We start from the raw sequence: 18,598 nt of genomic DNA, 5'->3' as shown, positions 1-18,598 counted from the left end.
ACTTTTGACTCCCCCAAAACTTAACTACTGATAGCCTACTGTTGACCGGAAGCCTTACTGATAACATAAACAATTGACACACATTTTGTATGTTATATGTATTATCTACTGTATTTTTATAATAAAGTGAGCTAGGAAAATGAAAATGTCATCAAGAAAATCTTAAGGAAGAGAAAACACATTTACAGTGCTGTGCTGTATTTATTGATACCGTAAGTTCATGTCACCTGTTTACAAGATGGGCCATCTGTCTGAAATGTGGGCAACTGCAGCTGCAGACCTCTACCTATGGTACACATTCAGCAATTCAGCCTCTTCCTGTAATGTCATGACTTTTCTCTGTTTCTTGTGAGAACTTCCAGCATCATCACTAGTGGCACTTCGTATGGGTCCCATGGTGTTACTAAAAATCTATGGTACTTGACTAAACACAAAGAAAAATATGCAAGAACTGTGAGAGATCACTTTTTACTGCAATATGCAATTTACAGGAGAGATGAACTGCTCACGTAGAGATGATTAGCGTCACAGGGAGTTTTAAGTGGATATGCGTAACATTTGAGCTCATTGCAATAGCAACAGGAGGTGGCTATGAAATTATTACAGAAGTATAGTATGTGCCACAATTAATTTTATGCAGTTACAATTTAATACTGCCTCTTTATCCTTGTTTACATTTCTTTCGACTGCAAATGGCACCATGTATAGTCTGTGTTTGTGTAAGTTTTCATAAATTTTAACTTTTTCTAATAGATTTGTGTATATTTTATCGTAGTAAATAATAAAATAGACTAGTATCTACATATATTTTATGCATTTATATTTAATTTTTTCTTAATTTTTTGATGTTCTAGGCTACAAGTTTCATCTGTAAGTTTTTTCCAATTGTTACAAATCTCCAAACAAATTTCCTATATATTTATTGAAATGTGCATATAAGTGGACCCATTCACTTCAAACCTATATGGTTAAGGGTCAATTGTATTAATTTTTTCCCCTGTGGCAGGCAGAATAATGGCCCCTCCCAAAGATGTTCACACTCGAATCCCAGGACCTGTGAATATGTTACCTTTCATGCAAGGGGGAATTAAGGTTGCAGACGGCATTGAGATTTCTAATCAGCTGACCTTAAAATAAGGAGATTATCTAGGATTAATTGGGTGGGCCCGATGTAATCACAGTGTATGTAAACGTGAGAGGAGGAGGCAGAGGAGTTAGTGTCCAAGTGATATAGAATGAGAAAGACCCGATGGGTTATTGCTGGCTTTGGAGATGGAAGGGGCCGTGAGCCAAGGAAGGTGGGCAGCCTCTGGAAGCTGGGCCCGCAGAAGAAATGTAGTCCTGAAGATACTTTTATCTTCAGATAAAAGTGAGACCCCTTGCAGACTTCTGACCTCCAGAACTGTTAAGATAATAAATGTGCTTGTTTCAGCTACTAAATTGTGGTAATTTGTTATAGCAGCCACAGGAAACTAACAATATCCTCAGGAAGGAAAATAGCTTATATTTCTAACCTAAAATGCATTTCTAGGACTATATTAAAGAGTTACCAAAATATTATTTTTAATTGGAATGTAATATCTCTTTCAATGTCCAGGTCATCCTTTATAAATTTATAAAGAGTAAGATTTAAATAAAGAGGGGGAGGAGCTTTTTGAGAGGATGACCGTATCAGGAACATAGATTCTGGGATGTGTCTTCAGCTTTGTGGACTATGCAAATTTCTTCACACTCTATAAAGGCCCTGTTTATTAGGAAGGATGTGCTCAGAATGGATACGGCATCATTTGTTCTCATGGGGGAATAAAACAATAGATTTTTTAAAAGGCAAAAACATTGTATTTCCTTATTTAAGATTCCTACAAGGGACTGCTCCATCTAAAACTGAATTTAATTTTTTTTAAATTAATGTTAGTCATGTCCTAAGATAATCATATATTGAGAATAAAATGAGTTACAAAAAATGCAACTTAAAGGTATTTGCCTCAATCAAATGTAGCTTGACATTTGAGAAAACAGCTTTTTCTAAGTAATCTTTTCACCTCTTAATTGAGTAAAATGTTAGTCACTAATTTTCATTATTAATGGAGTACTCCAAATGAATCGAACGATAAATGCCGGTTTGGATGAATATCACACAAACACACACATAAGCCATCGTAAAGCATTTTAAACGCTGGCTTTCCATGCCTTCCCCTACGCAGGGTCTGCTGGGCAGGAGCCCCTGATTCTGGGTTCTGTGCTGTTCAGGCAGCAGTTAAGTGAAGCCTGGTGGCTTGAGGACTTGCCACAAGCACAGTGGTGAGGGCTGAGCATATGCCACTTGGGGAAAAGGTGTGCCTTACCTGAGTGATAGGTAATGGATGGGTAACTGAACAGATTGTGGCACTAAGATTTTCACTTGCTCAGGACTAGATGACAGAGCACTTCTAGCCCTTTAGACATACATATTTTTTTCTAGTCTGATTTTCTGTAGGGGAAAAGCTGTGCCATAGATGGCTGACATTCACGGATTGCCACTGGTAGTTTTAAACCACTCGCACGTGATCATGAGGGTCCAAGGAAAGCAACAACAGTTCCATGGTGCTCACCATGGGCCGGGATCTGCTCTGCAGGCTTACAGTAACGCATCTGATGTCCACAGCACCCAGTAAGGGAGGCACTATTAGCGCTGTATTTTATGGAAGGGCGACTGAGGCATAGAGGGGTCACATAGTAAGTGGCATAGTGAGAATTCCAACCCAGCCGGACTGGACCCAGAGTTCACACTCTTAACCAGGACTGGGACCACCTCTCTGTTACTGTCATTATTACATAATGTGCTCTTCTTATGTAGTAAAAATGTATTAATGTATATTGGGTAATTGTGTGTCAGATTGTTGTCTAGTGCTCATTGATCCTAGTACCAATCCCATACTTAAGGCACTATTTCCATGGCCATTTTTCAGATGAGGAACTTGGGGCTCAGGGTTTCAGGAACATGCCACATCACACAGCTAACAAGCAGGATCCGGACTCTAACCTAGAACTGTTGGTTTCCAAAGCCTATGCTTTAAAGTATAATTTCTCATTCTGTTGCATCAGGGATTAGAAGGCAGCTGTGCAGGAGCAAACCTGTTAACGCAATGTGAGGAGGAATGCCCAGCATCTATGACTCGATGGCTTTGTTGTTGTTTATTATTTCTCAGCAAGTTTAAAGTAACTCTGAAGAAGTAGTAAACTTTGTTTCTTTGGGAAATGGCCTGGGAAAGAGATCTAACTGCTACTGAAAATGTGAAAGAATCATTTGAATATATCATTTACATGTGAATATACATTTATGAGGGATATTCATGGAGCTGGGGGCCTGGGTTGTATCTTTCTTAAGTTTCAAGGCTCTACTGCTGGGGTGACAATAGGTTCCACTTTCCATGACAACTCTGATCAATTGATAGTGGCTGCCTACAAGGCTATGTTGAGGAGGATTTGGAGGTCCAGCTTCAGCTCATTCTGGAAGGCTACTGGGATTGGTTAGCACCATTTTCCATGGCATGGGCTCTAGAAGAAAAAATGACCGCACATGTGTGGCATAGTTGAATCATTGCTGGTGACAAGCATTAAAATGTGAACAAAACAGATGTTCCATAATATGTCCACACAGCAATTTTAAAACATATTTGTGGAGACAAAAAAATCATTATTTATATTTGCTGATTCTTTTTTTTTCCCCCTCAACTCCAAAAAGCTGATCCTTTAAAAAGGAACACAGCTGAGTACTTATTAAACTACTTGGAGACTTTTTCAGTTTGCTAGGGCTGCTGTAACAAAACACCACAGACTGGGTGGCTTAAACAACAGAAATTTATTTTCTCACAGTTCTGAAGGCTGTAAGTCCAAGATTAAGGTGTTGGCAGGTTTCGTATCTTCTAAGGCCTCTCTTCTTGTCTTGCAGAAGGCCACCTTCTTGCTGTGTCCTCATATGTCCTTCTCTTTGCACGCACATCCCTAGTGTCTCTTTCTCTTATAGGGACATCAGTCCTATTGAATTAGGAACCCACCCTTATGACCTCATTTCATCTTAACTACCTCCTTAATGGCCCTATCTCAAATACTGTCACACTGGGGGTTAGGGCTTCACCATACGATTTTTTGTGGGGACATGATTGTGTGCATAGCAGAGACCTACCACGATTTCACTTCTCATTTGGATACAAACAAAACTTCCAGCCACAGCTTCAGGTCTTCAATTACCCAGCAGCACGCTTTCCTCACTAGACTTAGACAACCTTTATATCTTTATTAAGCCAGACGTTCACTGCCTCTCTGCCTGGATTTGAGCTCTCAATGCTGCCAAGCAAACTGGCCTGCTGCCTGCCCCTCACCCCACCAGGTTTCCCCCCGCCCTGTCCCTTCCATTCCTGGATTCTCTCTCCTCTATTTCTGAGCCACAGCACCTGAGATGGCATCTACCTTCTGGGATTCCATCCTGCTTCCATGTAAGCTATGATTGTAAAATTGTGCTTAGTTACTGGATTTCCCCCCTAGAAGCCTGGAACCACAAACAAAAGGCCCAGAACCTTAACGAATCTTCCCCAAAGAGAAACTATGCATGTTATATTCTTTTATGACAATAGAACTAGAAATTAATTTTAAAAGTTGAAGCAACTGCACAGATTGGAAAACACATGCTTATCACACACACGGACACACATACACATCTAAATTATTTTGATTCAAAATAGGAATCGGGACAGAAATGCAGTCTTGATAATAACTCAAGTGAAAATACCATAAAGTACAGTTTATGAAATGCATCTAAAGCTATATCTAGAGGTTAGTGCATAGCCTTAAACACTTTTATTAATAAAGAAGAAAGAGTAGGAAAATACATTTACTCAGGAGTTCTACTCAAAATTTTTAAAAGAACAATAAAATAAGCAACAAAAAGAATGAAAGGAGGAAGAAAAAATATAAAAGCAGTAATTAGAAAACATAATCATATTATATGTGAGAAGTAATTTTATGAGCTTTCTAAACAACAGAATAGATAGAACTCTGTCATACTTGAAAAAGAAAAAAAAAACAACATGCAAATTCCATTCAGTGGGAAGAACAATTTAACAAAGATACTAAGACAGAAAAAACATATGAAATTACTCCGAGTAGTCAATGGAAAATCAGGTATAATCCACCTATAGAAAAACTTAAATGTCAAAATGTTACCTCCAGCCAAATTATTTCTCTATTATTTATTTTCTTTCTTGCTTAATACTTTTATATGCCCTAAAATACTTGGCATATTTTGATTTTATCAAAGAACTTTGTTTTTTCTTTTTCTTTTTTTGGAGGGACTACAGTTTCTGGAAATGATCTCTAGGATATGTGCTATTCGGAAGCATTACTTCAAGAGGCCTGGTAGCTTCCATGAAGCATAAGGATGTTAATGGAACCAAAGTATCAGTGAACACTTAAATGTCAATAGAATTGACTCATTATAGTGACATGCCAAAAACATATTAGCATGCTACCTACATATGGATTGTATAGTTCCTTTAAAAAAAATCTCCCCCACCCCATAACCTCAGGCATTTATCATCTCTTTGTGTTAGGAACATTCCAGTTCTACTCTTTTAGTTATTTTAAAGTATATCCTAACTTACTGCTGATTATAGTCACTTTGTTGTGCTATCAAGTATTGTTCATTCTATGTAACTATCTAACTGTATTTTTGCAGCCATTAACCATCCCCACTTTATCCCTCCTCCTCCCCACTACCCTTTTCAGCCTCTGATAACCATCATTCTCCTCTCTGTCTCCATCGGATCAATTGTTTTCAATATTTAGCTCCTACACATGAGTGAGAACACGTGAGATTTGTCTTTCTGTGTTTGGCTTATTTCACTTAACATAATGTTCTACAGTTCCATCCATGTTTTTGCAAATGGCAAGATTTCATTCTTTTCTGTGGCTGTGTAGTATTTCTTTGTGTACACGTACCATGATTTCTTTATCCATTCATCCACTATGAGCATTTAGGTTTAGATTCCAAATCTTGGCTAATGTGAGTAGTGTTACAATAAACATGGGAGTGTAGATATCTTTTTGATATACTGAATTCTCCTCCTTTGAATATATACTCTGCAGTGGGATTACTAGGTCCTTCAGTAGTTCAAATCTCCATACTTCTCCATAGTGGTTGCACTTTCACATTCCCACCAACAGTGTACGAGCGTTCCCCTTTCTCCACACCCTTGCCAACATTCGTTATTGCCTATCTTTTTGATAAAAGCCATTTTAACTGGGGTGAGATGATATCTTATTGTGGTTTTGATTTGCATTTCTCTGATGACTAATGATGTTGAGCATTTTTTCACATATCTATTGGCATTGTGTATGTCTTCTTTTGAGAAATATGTATTTAGATCCCTTTGCCCATTTTTTAATCAGATTATTTGATTTTTTTCCTATTGAGTTGTCATAGCTCCTTATATATTCTAGTTATCAATTCCTTGTCAGACGGGTAGTTTGCAAATGCTTTCTCACATTCCATGGGCTGTCTCTTTGCTTTGTTGATTGTTTCCTGTGCTGTGCAGAAGCTTTTTAGCTTAATGTAACACCATTTGCCCAATTATGCTTTGGTTGCCTGTGCTTTGGGGGTATTACCTAAGAATTCCTTGCCCAGACCAATGACCTGAAGCATTCCCCAATATTTTCTTCTAGTAGTTTCATAGTTTCAGGTTAAGTTTAAAGATTTAAGTCTTTAATCTATTTTGATTGGATTGGATGGGGAACCTGTGGCCTTCTTATTTCAGGATTGTTCTTTTTTAAGGACTAAGGGAGGCAAGAAAAGCTTCATCTTTCTCTGCTGTGCCCCTTTTAATAAAAGGATTTGTTCTATAAAATTTGGATTCATTCAAAAGGCCACATTCAAGGATCCAGAAGACCACACATAGCTCCAAGGCTGCAGGTTCCCCACCCTGCACACTGTATATTTTTGGTAGCTTTTTAAAGATTAAGTTCACTATAGATGTGTGGATTTATTTGTGGATTCTCTATTCTGTTCCATGGGTCTATGTGTCTGTTTTTATGCCAGTACCATGCTGTCTTGGTTACTACAGCTCTGTAGTATAATTTGAAGTCAGGTAATATGATTCCTCCAGTTTTGTTCATTTTGTTCAGAATGGCTTTGGCTATTTGGGGTATTTTGTGGTTCCACATAAATTTTAGGATTATTTTTTCTATTTCTGCAATAGACATTTTAACGATATTGATTAATCTAATCCATGAGCATGAAATATCTTTTCATTTTTTGTGTGTCTTTTTCAATTTCTTTCATCAGTGTTTTATAGTTTTCATTATAGAGATATTTCACTTTTTTGGTTAAGTTTATTCCTAGGTATTTTATTTTATTTGTGGCTACTCAAAATGGGATTACTTTCTTGACTTCTTTTTCAGATTGTTTTCTGTTGGCATATAGAAATGCTACTGATTTTTTCATTTTGATTTTGTATTCCGCAACTTTACTAAATTTGTTTATCAATTCTGATAGTGTTTTTTTGTGGAGTCTTTAGGTTTCTCTAGATATCATATTGTCTGCAAATAAGGATAAATTGACTTCTTCCTTTCCATTTGGTTGATCTTATTTCTTTCTCTTCTCTGGTTGCTCTAGCTAGAACTTCCAGTACTATCTTAAATAACAATGGTGAAAGTGGGCATCCTTGTCTTGTCTCAGATCTTAGAGGAAAGGCTTTCATTTTTTCCCCATTCAATATGATATTAGCTGTGGGTCTGTCATATATGGCTTCTATCATGTGGAGGTTAGTTCCTTCTATGTCCAGTTTTTTTTATTGTATTGAACATGAAGGCATGTTAAATTTCATCGAATGCTTTTTCACCATCAATTGAAATGATCATATGGTTTTTGTCCTAGGTTCTGTTGATATGATGTATCACATTGATTAATTTGAGTATGTTGAACCATCCCTGTATCCCTGGTATGAATCTAACTTGATCATGATGAATAATCTTTTTAATGTGTTTTTAAATTTGGTTTGCTAGTACTTTTTTGAGAATTTTTACATCTATGTTTATCAGAAATATTGGCCTACAGTTTCCTTTTTTTGCTGTATCTTTGCCTGGTTTTGGTATCAGGGTGATATAGGCCTCATAGAATGAGTTTGGGACCATTCCCTTCTCCTTGATTTTTTGCAATAGTTTAAGTAGGATTAGTATTAGTTCTTTAAATGCTTGGTAGAATTCAGCAATGAAGCCATCGGGTCCTGGGCTCTTCTTTGATGGGAGAGGTTTTATTACTGCTTCTATCTCATTATCGATTCAGGTTTTGGAATTCTTCCTGGTTCAATCTTGGTAGATTGTGTACATCTAGGAATTTACCCATTTCATCTAGACTTTCCAATTTATTGGCATATAGTCACTCATAATAGTCCCTAATGATCCTCTGGATTTCTGCAGAATCAGTTGTTACATTTTCTTTTTCATTTCTGAATTTATTTATTTGGGTTTTCTCTCTTTTTTTCTTAGTTTGGCTAAAGGTGTGTCAATTTTATCTTTTTGAAAAACCAATTTTTCATTTCATTGATCTTTTGTATTTTTTTTGTTTCAATTTCATTTATTTCTGTTCTGATCTTTATTATTTCTTTTCATCTACTAATTTTGGGTTTGGTTTGCTCTTGTTCTTCTAGTTCTTTGAAATACAACATTAGGCTGTTTACTTGAAGCATTTCTACGTTTCTGATGTAGGTATTTATTGGTATAACATTTTTTCTTATTACTGCTTTTGCTGTATTCCATAGGTTTTGATATGTTTTCATTTTCATTTGTTTGAAGAAATTTCTTTTAATTTCCTTATTAATCTATTCATTGACCCACTGGTCATTCAGGACCATATTGTTTAATTTCCATGTGTTTGTATATTTTCCAATATTCCTCTTGTTATTGACTTCTAGTTTTATTCCATCGTGGCCAGAGAAAATACTTGGTGTGATTTCAATTTTTTTTTGAATTTTGTAAGATTTGTTTTGTGGCCTGGGATATGGTCTATCCTTGAGAATAACACATGAACTCAGGAGGAGAACAAGAATTCTGCAGCTGTTGGATGAAATGTTCCGTAACATTATCTATTAAGTGTGGATTAAGACCAGTGTTTCTTTGTTGATATTCTCTCTGGATGAACTGTCCAATTCTGAAAGTGGAGTGTGGAGGTCATCAACAAGTACTGCATTGGGGTCTATCTCTCTCTTTAGCTCTGATAATATATGTTTTATATATTTGGGTTCTCCAGTGTTGGGGGCATATATATTTAGAATTGTTATGTCTTCTTGCTGAATTGATCCCTTTATCCTTATATAATGACATTCCTTGAGTCTTTTTTACAGTTTTTGTCTTGAAATCTATTTTCTATGATAGAAGTACAGCTACTCCTACCTATCAAATAGTTTGGTTTCCATTTGCATGTAATATCTTTATCCATTCCTTTCTTTTCACTCTGTATGTGTCTTTATAGGTGAAGTGGATTTCTTGCAGACAACATATAGTTGGCTCTTGGTTTTTTATCCATTCATACACTCTATGTTTTTCAATTAGAGAATTTATTCCATTCACATTCAATGTTATTATTGACAGGTAAGGACTTACTATTGCCATGATGTGTTTGATTTCTGGTTGTTTTGTGGTCCTCTCTTTCTTCCTTGTCTCCTTTCTGTCTTCCTTTGTTAAAAATGATTTTCTCTGGTAGAGTGTTTTAATTTCTTTCTCTTTATTTTTTGTGTATCTGTTGTAGATTTTTATTTTTATTTCAGCATATCATGGGGGTACAAATGTATAGGTTACATATATTGCCTTTGCCCCGCCCAAGTCAGAGCTTCAAGTGTGTCCATCCCTCAGACAGTGTGCACCACACCCATTAGGTGTGAATATACCCACCCCTCCTCCTCTCTCCCACCTGCCTGACACCTGATGAATGTTATTACTATATGTGCATATAAGTGTTGATTAATTAATACCAATTTGATGGTGAGTACATGTGGTGCTTGTTTTTACATTCTTGGGATACTTCACTTAGTAGAATGGACTCCAGCTCTATTCAAGATAATACAAGAGGTGCTAGATCATCATTATTTTTTGTGGTTGAGTAGTACTCCATGGTATACATACACCACATTTTATTAATCCACTCATGTATTGATGGGCACTTGGGTTGTTTCCACATCTTTGCAATTATGAATTATGCTGCTATAAACATTTGAGTGCAAATGTCATTTTTACAGAATGTCTTTTTTTTCTTTGGGTAGATGCCCAGTAATGGGATTTCTGGATCAAATGGTAGTTCTACTTGTAGCTGTTTGAAGTATCTCCATATTACCTTCCACAGAGGTTGTACTAGTTTGCAGTCCCACCAGCAGTGTATGAGTGTTCCTATCTCTCCACATCCACGCCAACATTTACTGTTTGGGGACTTTTTGATAAAAGCCATTTCACCAGAGTTAAGTGATATCTCATTGTTTTGATTTGCATTTCCCTGATGGTTAGAGATGTTGAACATTTTTTCATATGTTTCTTGGCCATTAGTCTATCTTCTTTTGAAAAGTTTCTGTTCCTGTCCTTTGCCCACTTTTTAAGGGGGTTGTTGGATTTTTTCTTGCTGATTTTCCTGAGTTCTATATAGATTCTAGTTATCAGCCCTTTATCAGATGTGTAGCATGCAAATATTTTCTTCCATTCTGTAGGTTGTCTGTTTGCTCTTGTGATAGTTTCCTTGGTTGTGCAGAAGCTTTTAAATTTGATCAGGTCCCATTTATTTATTTTTGTTGTTGCTGTGATTGCCTTTGGGATCTTCTTCATAAATTCTTCCCCTAGGCCGATGTCTATAAGAGTTTTCCCAACATTTTCTTCTAGAATTCTTATAGTTTCATGCCTTAGGTTTAAGTCTGTTATCCACCATGAGTTGATTTTCATGAAAGGTGAGAGGTGTGGATCCTGTTTCAGTCTTTTACCTGTGGCTATCCAATTTTCCCAGCACCATTTATTAAATAAGGATTCTTTTCCCGAGTATATATTTTTGTCTGCTTTGTCAAAGATTAAATGGCTACATGAGGATGGTTTTATATCTGGGTTCCCAGTTCTGTTCCGTTAGTCTATTTCTCAGTTCTTGTACAAGTACCATGCTGTTTTAGTTACTATAGCCTTGTAGTTTAGCTTGAAGTCTGGTAAACTGATGCCTTCCAATTTGATAAACAAATTTAGCAAAGTCTCAGGTTACAAAATGAATGTACATAAATCTGTAGCATTCCTATATGCCAACAATAGTCAAACTGAGAACCAAATCAAAGACTCAATACCCTTCACAAAGACAAAGAAAATAAAATACCTAGGAATATATTTAACTAAAGAGGTGAAAGACCTCTACAGGGAGAATTACAAAACACTGAGGAAGCAGACATAAAAGGTGGAAAACCATGCCATGCTCATGGATTGGCGAATCAAAATTGTTAAAATGTCTATACTACCCAAAGTGATCTACAGATTCAACGCAATCCCTATTAAAATGCCAACATCATTTTTTTTGCAGATCTAGAAAAAATTATTCTATGCTTCATATGAAACCAAAGGAGACCCCATATAGCAAAAGCAATCTTAAGCAAAAAGAGCAAATTGTTTTAGGTTTTTTGATTTGAAGTTACCATGAAGCTTGCAAAAAACATTTTATAACCAATTATTTTAAACATGTGACAACTCTGTTTACAAAGAAATAAACAAGCAAATAGAAATATAACAGAAATTCTACCCTTTAATGTCTTCCCCCCTGCTTTCTAACTTCTTATTGTTTCCATCCATATCTTTTTATACTATCTCTGAAAAAGTTGTTGTAGTTATTTTGACAAGTTTGTCTTTTAGTCTTCCTACTCCAGATATAAGTGGTTTATATACCACAATTATAGCAATAGAATATTCTGTATTTGTGTATTTAGTGAGTTGTATACCTTCAGATCATTTCTTATTGTCCATTAATGTCCTTTGTTTTCAGATTGAAGAGCTCCTTTTAGCATGCCTTGTAGGACAGGTCTGGTGTTGATGAAATGCTTCAGCTTTTGTTTGTCTGGGAAAGTCTTTATTTCTCCTTCATGTCTGAACGGTATTTTGCAGGATATAATATTCTAGTGTTAAGGTTTTTTTCCTTCAGCACTCCACTGTCTCCTGGTCTGTAAAGTTTCCACTGAGAAGTCTGCTGACAGATGTATTGAGCTCCCTTATGTTATTTATTTTTTTCTTTTTTCTTCCTTTCCTTAGGACCTTTTCTTTACCCATGACTTTGGAAGCCTGATTATTAAATGCCATGAGGTAGCCTTGTTTGGGTTAAATCTGCTTGATGTTCTATGATCTTCTTATACCTGAATCTTGATATCTTTCTCTAGGTTTGGAAAGTTCCTTGTTATTATTTCTTTGAATAAACTTTCTACCCTAATCTCTTCATAACTCCTATTTAAGGTAACTAATAGATTTGTCATTTTGAGGCTATTTTCTAGATATTGTAGGCATGCTTCATTCTTTTTTCTTTTTTGTCTTTTGACTGTGTATTTCCAAATAGCCTGTCTTTAAGCTCACTAATTCTTTTTTCTGCTTGGTCAATCTTGTTCCCTGTATCTCCATTGAAAAAAAATCTTGTTGGCAAAAAGTTGACAGTCACTTGAAATCACTCGATCTCTCCTTTGGTGGACATATCCTTGAAAACATTAAAAGAGTTCCTCTTGTTCTTACATAGAAACAATTCTGAAAACATAACTGAGATAAACCACTGTCCTTATTTGTCCTTTAATGTAAATTAAATGCATATCATACTCTGAATTTGTTTAGTGTAGCTGAAGATGTGCAGCACATGCTGTTTAGTCTTCAAAATTAATTTACTTTTGTTTAGCTATTGTTAACCAGGCTAACTCAACTTTTCAAGAAGACAATTAGAAAGAGCCTTGAAGATAAAATTCAATGTTTTTCATTTTAAAGATAGATTAATATATTAATTCATTGAACACACACATATTGGAGCCCCACCTGTGTTTCTGGACCTGGGTAAAGCTCACAAAATACAAAGTTGAATATGAACCACTTCTTATTCCTGAAGAGCTCCGATAGCAGTTACTATTGACTTGTGACTCTGGGGTGTTACCATTTCTAAGAGCTCTTGCCCGTGGTGATATTGTTTTGGCAGGCAACATCACCTCCATTTTACAGGAGCAAATGAGGTTTGGGATGTTCCTATCTAAGACATTAATAACACGTGGTAGACTTTTCAGTTATGCCTACACAGTAGGGTTACTGTTAGTAACACATCATTCAACAGGAAAAAACAAGAAAATCAAAATGTTATTTATATATATTTATCCCCAAACACATGTGAATATACACACACATATATATACGTGCACACATACACAAATAAGAACTCAGATGTAGTTTTTAAAAACAATGACTGGATTTCAAAAATCTAGGTTTTCTGGGCCATCTCCTTCAAGTTTGGGAATCCCAGGAAGTAATCACAAGATACTATCAGATTGCTGGCCACAGAGAACCATCCAGAAGTCGGGAGCTCACCTTGCTGCCACAGTGTAAACTGGCTCCAGTCTCCCTTCTCCCTCAGGTTTTCATCCTCAGGCAGGAAGAGGCCTTTGGCTTTATCCATCACTGCAAGGCCTTCATCTCGGATTAACTTCCAGTTTCGTTCTAAGGACTGGAGGGAAGATCTGGCTTTACTAGACTGACAATGTGCCTGGTAGAATACCTTATGATGACTCTCAGACTTTTTTTTTTTTTGATTTGTTTAATAAAGTAATGAAATTTTGCTCTCATCTAGGTTGCTTATATTTCAATTTTCTCATCACAGGTTTATATAAAAAACTCATTATTTTTCAGAACCAAATGTTTTGCAGCATAAAAAATTCAATAATTCCTAGAAACCTCAGGAAAGAACCCCTTCCACAATTTTTTTTATGTTTTATCTAAAGACTTTTGTTTTTTAAACTACAACTTGACAAGAGTATTGATCTTGTTCATTATACTACATCAGTCCTCTACAATAAGCTCCATGTGACACTCCAGCATCCAAGCTGGAATACAGATCACAGATTTCATTTCGCCTTTCAATAGAATTCCTTACAAAGATGCCGTTCAACACAGTAAGTATTACTTAAACTTTCAAAGATATCAGAAAAGTGTCCCTGGGAACATTTGATAAGTTATACAATTAGCAGCAAAACAAAACAAACAAATGTACTAGTGGTTAGAATTCAGGGACATAAAAATAGTTCTTTGACTTCTCCTATTATGAGGGAGTCTTAGCCCCTGCGAGAAAGTGGGCTAGTGACCAGCAGAGCCAGGAGTGCTGGGGGTGGGGTGGTGACTGCAGACCCTGTGGAGGACCCTCTGGGCAATCTTCACCATGGCACTGTGCAGCGATTAGGAGTGGGAAGGCAGGTGGGAGGAAGCAGGCGAGGGCGAGCATTGGAACAGCAAACTGAGATGAACAGCCATCCAGAGAAAAGAATAAAAAACAGCTTTTCTACCATTGGAAAGAGACAAAGTTTTGTAGATAAAGTAGGATTTTGAAATGTTAATAATTTCAATCATTTCTATAATTTCAATCATTTCCATTACACGAGAAGTGGATGAAATACTTGAGTATATGGATTCATGGACAGGGAGGAAGATACTAGCTGATTTCAACAAACATCAGGGGCCAGATATGCAGGTTAAGTATTTCTAATCCAAAAATTCAAAATTTGATATGTTCCAAAACCCAAAATCTTTTGAGTACTGACATGATGCTCAAAGAAAATGCTAATTGCAGCATTTTGGATTTTCAGATTAGGAATGTTCAATCAGTAAGTATAAGGCAAACATTCCAAAATCTGAAAAAAAATTGAAATCTGAAACACTTCTGGTCCCAAGGATTTTAAGTGACTCAAGAGCATGGGACTAGAACTAATAAGTTACAAACCAAGAAAAAGATGTTGATGCAAAAATTGAAAACAACGATTAGCACTCTCCAAAAATAGGTTGGGCTGCCTTGTAAAACATGGTTCTCTATCTTTTGAATTAGTCAAGCGAAATGACCAATTACTGGGCAGAGCAAAGCATGAGATGATGTGTAAGGTGTTTGTAGCAAGCCACACATTGTGAATTCATGAGTCAACGCAGGAAAACAAGAAGGAGTCGTGATAGCTGCACAGGCAGAGGGCTCTGATAAAGACAGACACTGAGATTTGTGTGGAACACGGTGCCACACCCAGCCACCCTAGGGAACACTTTTGATATCATGTGAAAACATTAGGGTTATTAAAATATGCTAGGGCAAGAGAGAGATTTTGATTAAACATTGACTTTATAATTCTATTTCTGTGACATCCACCCATTAACGTGTGTCAACATCTACACCTGCTCCTCGTTTGGGGTGGTGCTGATCAGTCATCCATATTTAGTGCTCAGTTTGCCAACTAGTTTCCATATTCATCCCAAGTAGGAAGCTAGTAAGTGGCAAGTCAAAGAATGCATTTCAATAAAGAAATACTCAAAAGCCCTCATTTTGACAGGCCCCCAGATTGAGAGAATACAATGGTTTTGTCAAAAATTCCAAGAGCATGAAAAGGAAAAAAAATGCACCCCAAGATTCTGTAGCACATTCATATCTTTTCAAACGCATCTAAATTGCCAACAGTCACTGTGGTTATTGTAACTTGTTCATGTTGCTAGAAAAATCTGTTAGATTCTTGTTAAACTGTCACACAGAGGAGGAGAGAATTACCTCTCTAACACATGAAATTACTTTTCAAATGAGGTTATTGATGCCTTATAAGGGCAAGCTCTTCCTCTCTTGCCTCCTGGTATTTTAGAAGTTTCTTTGATTTCTTCTGAAAGCTGATTTAGGGGCATGGTTGGAAACAGCTGATCTTTTGTTACTAAAATAGGGCACAAAGCCCTGGGGAAAATGTTAAAGTGATTGCATCACTCAGTACAATTTAATTTTTTTTTTTACTTAAGAATAGGCTGTCTTTTTTATATGTGAAATGTTGTCATTCCTGCCCTTTCATCCCCAGCCTCCCCTGGAAGGATCGCCAAGGTACTTTTCTATGAGTAGTAATTAATTTTCTTAAAAAACTTTTTTTATTTTCCCTTGTTATATGTGGCACACAAGTGTTGGATGACAGACTCAAGCTCGAAAGGAGCAAATTGGTGCAGAAGGGTCTCCAAACACCTGCGCTAAATGACACCAGACATGCTCAATACTAACCAAACGCTGAATAGATTTTAGCTTATTTTCATTAAAAACAGTCATTTATTATTTTCTGAGTTCAATACTTTGCCATAGAATTTTGCAACTGGAAGAAACCATACTGTTAACATAGATGAAATTTTTTCACTTTAAGGATGAGAAAATGAGTCTAGGAGTGGTTAATGAGCCAGGCAGCCCACAGTCTGGTGGGCAACACAGCTAGGGCCAGAAGTCAGCTCTGCTCGCTCTCCCTTGATTACTCCCAAGGCGCCTGCGGGAGGAGGGGCACGAGGGTTTCAGGCTGTGGTGGACCGGGGGGCCCTGCTCCTCTCTGGAGCATGAGAGCAACCGTGGGGCCCCACAGCCTCCCATGCACAGTGATTTACTGGGCACCCATCAGTGTGGGCACTGGTCAGGATGGAGCACTAGCGAGGTGCCCGAAGAGCAATGAGCTTCCCGCTGAGCACCGCACAGAGGGCAAGCCTCCAAGGCAGTCCACATCCTTGACAAGTGGGAGAAACTGGGCGAACTAAAAGATCCCACCAGTTAAATCTGGTGACGTAAAGAAAAACACAGAGACAACAACAATCATGATCTCCTACGTGTTTGATGTAAATATTTTTTTTGACCAAAGTAATGACTATGCTTGGGAGTGTTTACCAACATTGGAAAGATATGACAGGGGCTTTTATGGAGAGAGAAATCTAGGATAGGACCTGAGAATGTTGTTTTAAAGCACAAACCAAGGAATCACATTATATAAAATTCACATGATTACAGGAAATTAATGACCTAACTTAATTACACAGGGAGTGTGTGTGTGTGTGTGGTGAGGACCTGCTTCCCGGGTCACAGACAGCCGTCTTCTCACTGTGTTCTCACAGGGCAGACGGAGCAAGAGAGTCCCTGGGGTCTCTTTACGAAGCGCACTACCCCATTCAAGAGAGGTTTGCTCTCATGACCTAATCACCTCCCAAAGGCCCTACTTCTTATCATCACCCTGGGGGTTAGGTTTCAACATATGAATTTCGGGGGGGTCACAGACATTCACGCCATAGCAGAGTGTGTGCGCGTATGCGTGCACATGCGTGTATGAGAGAGAATATAAAATTTTCTCTATGTTAATTTCACTCAGTTGTCTGCAATAGCAAAATATTTCGTTTTTAAGGAAATCCTGATAGAAACTTGAAGTCTCACAAAGAGCAAGCAATGCCTACATTTTTAAAGGTCTCCTCTAAAATATTACTTTCTTGACCCTAAATTCATCCATTTCATAAAGCTGAAAAGAGAAACAAACTAATAGTATTGGTATTTCGGTTGGTTGCCCGGAAGACAATGGCTTCTAATTCTCATTTCTTCTTGTGGTAAAAGAGACTTTGGAAAATAGAGATTTGATGCTTCTGCAGGGCCACATGGCTTCATAAACCCAACGTCAGCACTTGCCTTGTGCGTTAAACCTCAGCTATATTTGGCACTCCAGGCAGCTATAAATGGACTTCCCAGTTCCAAGCATCATGAATTCTACATGCCCAAGCTCTCCTGAATCCCAACCCTCCACCCAGTTCAGAGCAGTTTCCTCACCTTCCCAGACAGCTCGCTCATCTAAATGACGTGTTTATACGGCTATTCTTGATTTGTTAATTTTTAGACATTATCTCACATCTATTAGGGAAGGTTAACAATTTAACGATTTGATGTCTTCTTCTTTTCCTTCTTTTCCATGCTTGGCAATACAGTCAATTTCACAAATCTTTCATACCTCTGGGTAAATTCACATTCAGGTTTTATAATATTATGACAATGAGGTATCATTCACGCTTGAGTTGTAATGATTACACTTCATTTCACATGCAGCTTTTTTTATTCTGCCCCTTTTTTGTTGGTTTAATTTTCTAATGCACCTAACACTACTGCTCCACTAACTCTGAGATAAAATCTCATTTTTATATCTCAGATTTTATACTCTGAGTATAAAATCTTGATACTACCCTTCGCCCAAAACATCATATAATCCATTTACTTTCTTTTTCTCTTTTTCTGAAGGTAATTCTCCAGCAGCCATCTGCCTCCTTCTCATCTGGACCATCTGCTGTCTGAGCTTGCTGGATGGACAAAGGTCACCGCGGAAGTTCCCTTGGCCTCTACATTGCATCGGGCTCCCTAATCATTCAATTCTAATTGTTTCTGAGGAAGGACACACCACAGGTAAAACTGAATTTCTAAAAATATCTGAAGCTATTATTATTCTTACACTTGATTGAAGGTTTGACTGTGTACAGTTAGGTATTTAGGAGTAAAGGTACTGTTAGTAAATAATTTCTTTTAGTAATTTTTTTCTTG

At 37.2% G+C, this 18,598-nt stretch overlaps 1 protein-coding gene across 2 annotated transcripts in view; it reads right to left on the bottom strand.

The window, feature by feature from the left end:
* Positions 1 to 18,598, bottom strand: part of ASPH (aspartate beta-hydroxylase) — a 231,714-nt gene that overhangs the window by 13,130 nt on the left and 199,986 nt on the right. For both annotated transcript variants that reach the window (XM_012661431.1, XM_012661432.1), the window contains one exon: positions 13,585 to 13,720. In XM_012661431.1, coding sequence (XP_012516885.1) covers positions 13,585 to 13,720 — 136 coding nt within the window. The remainder of the gene's footprint in view (positions 1 to 13,584; positions 13,721 to 18,598) is intronic.

The sequence above is a fragment of the Propithecus coquereli genome, unplaced genomic scaffold (assembly GCF_000956105.1).
Source record: "Propithecus coquereli isolate 6110/MARCELLA unplaced genomic scaffold, Pcoq_1.0 Scaffold71, whole genome shotgun sequence".
Taxonomy (NCBI): Eukaryota; Metazoa; Chordata; class Mammalia; order Primates; family Indriidae; genus Propithecus; species Propithecus coquereli.
Note: the sequence above shows the minus strand (reverse complement) of the source record. Positions and strands in the feature narration are given on the sequence as shown.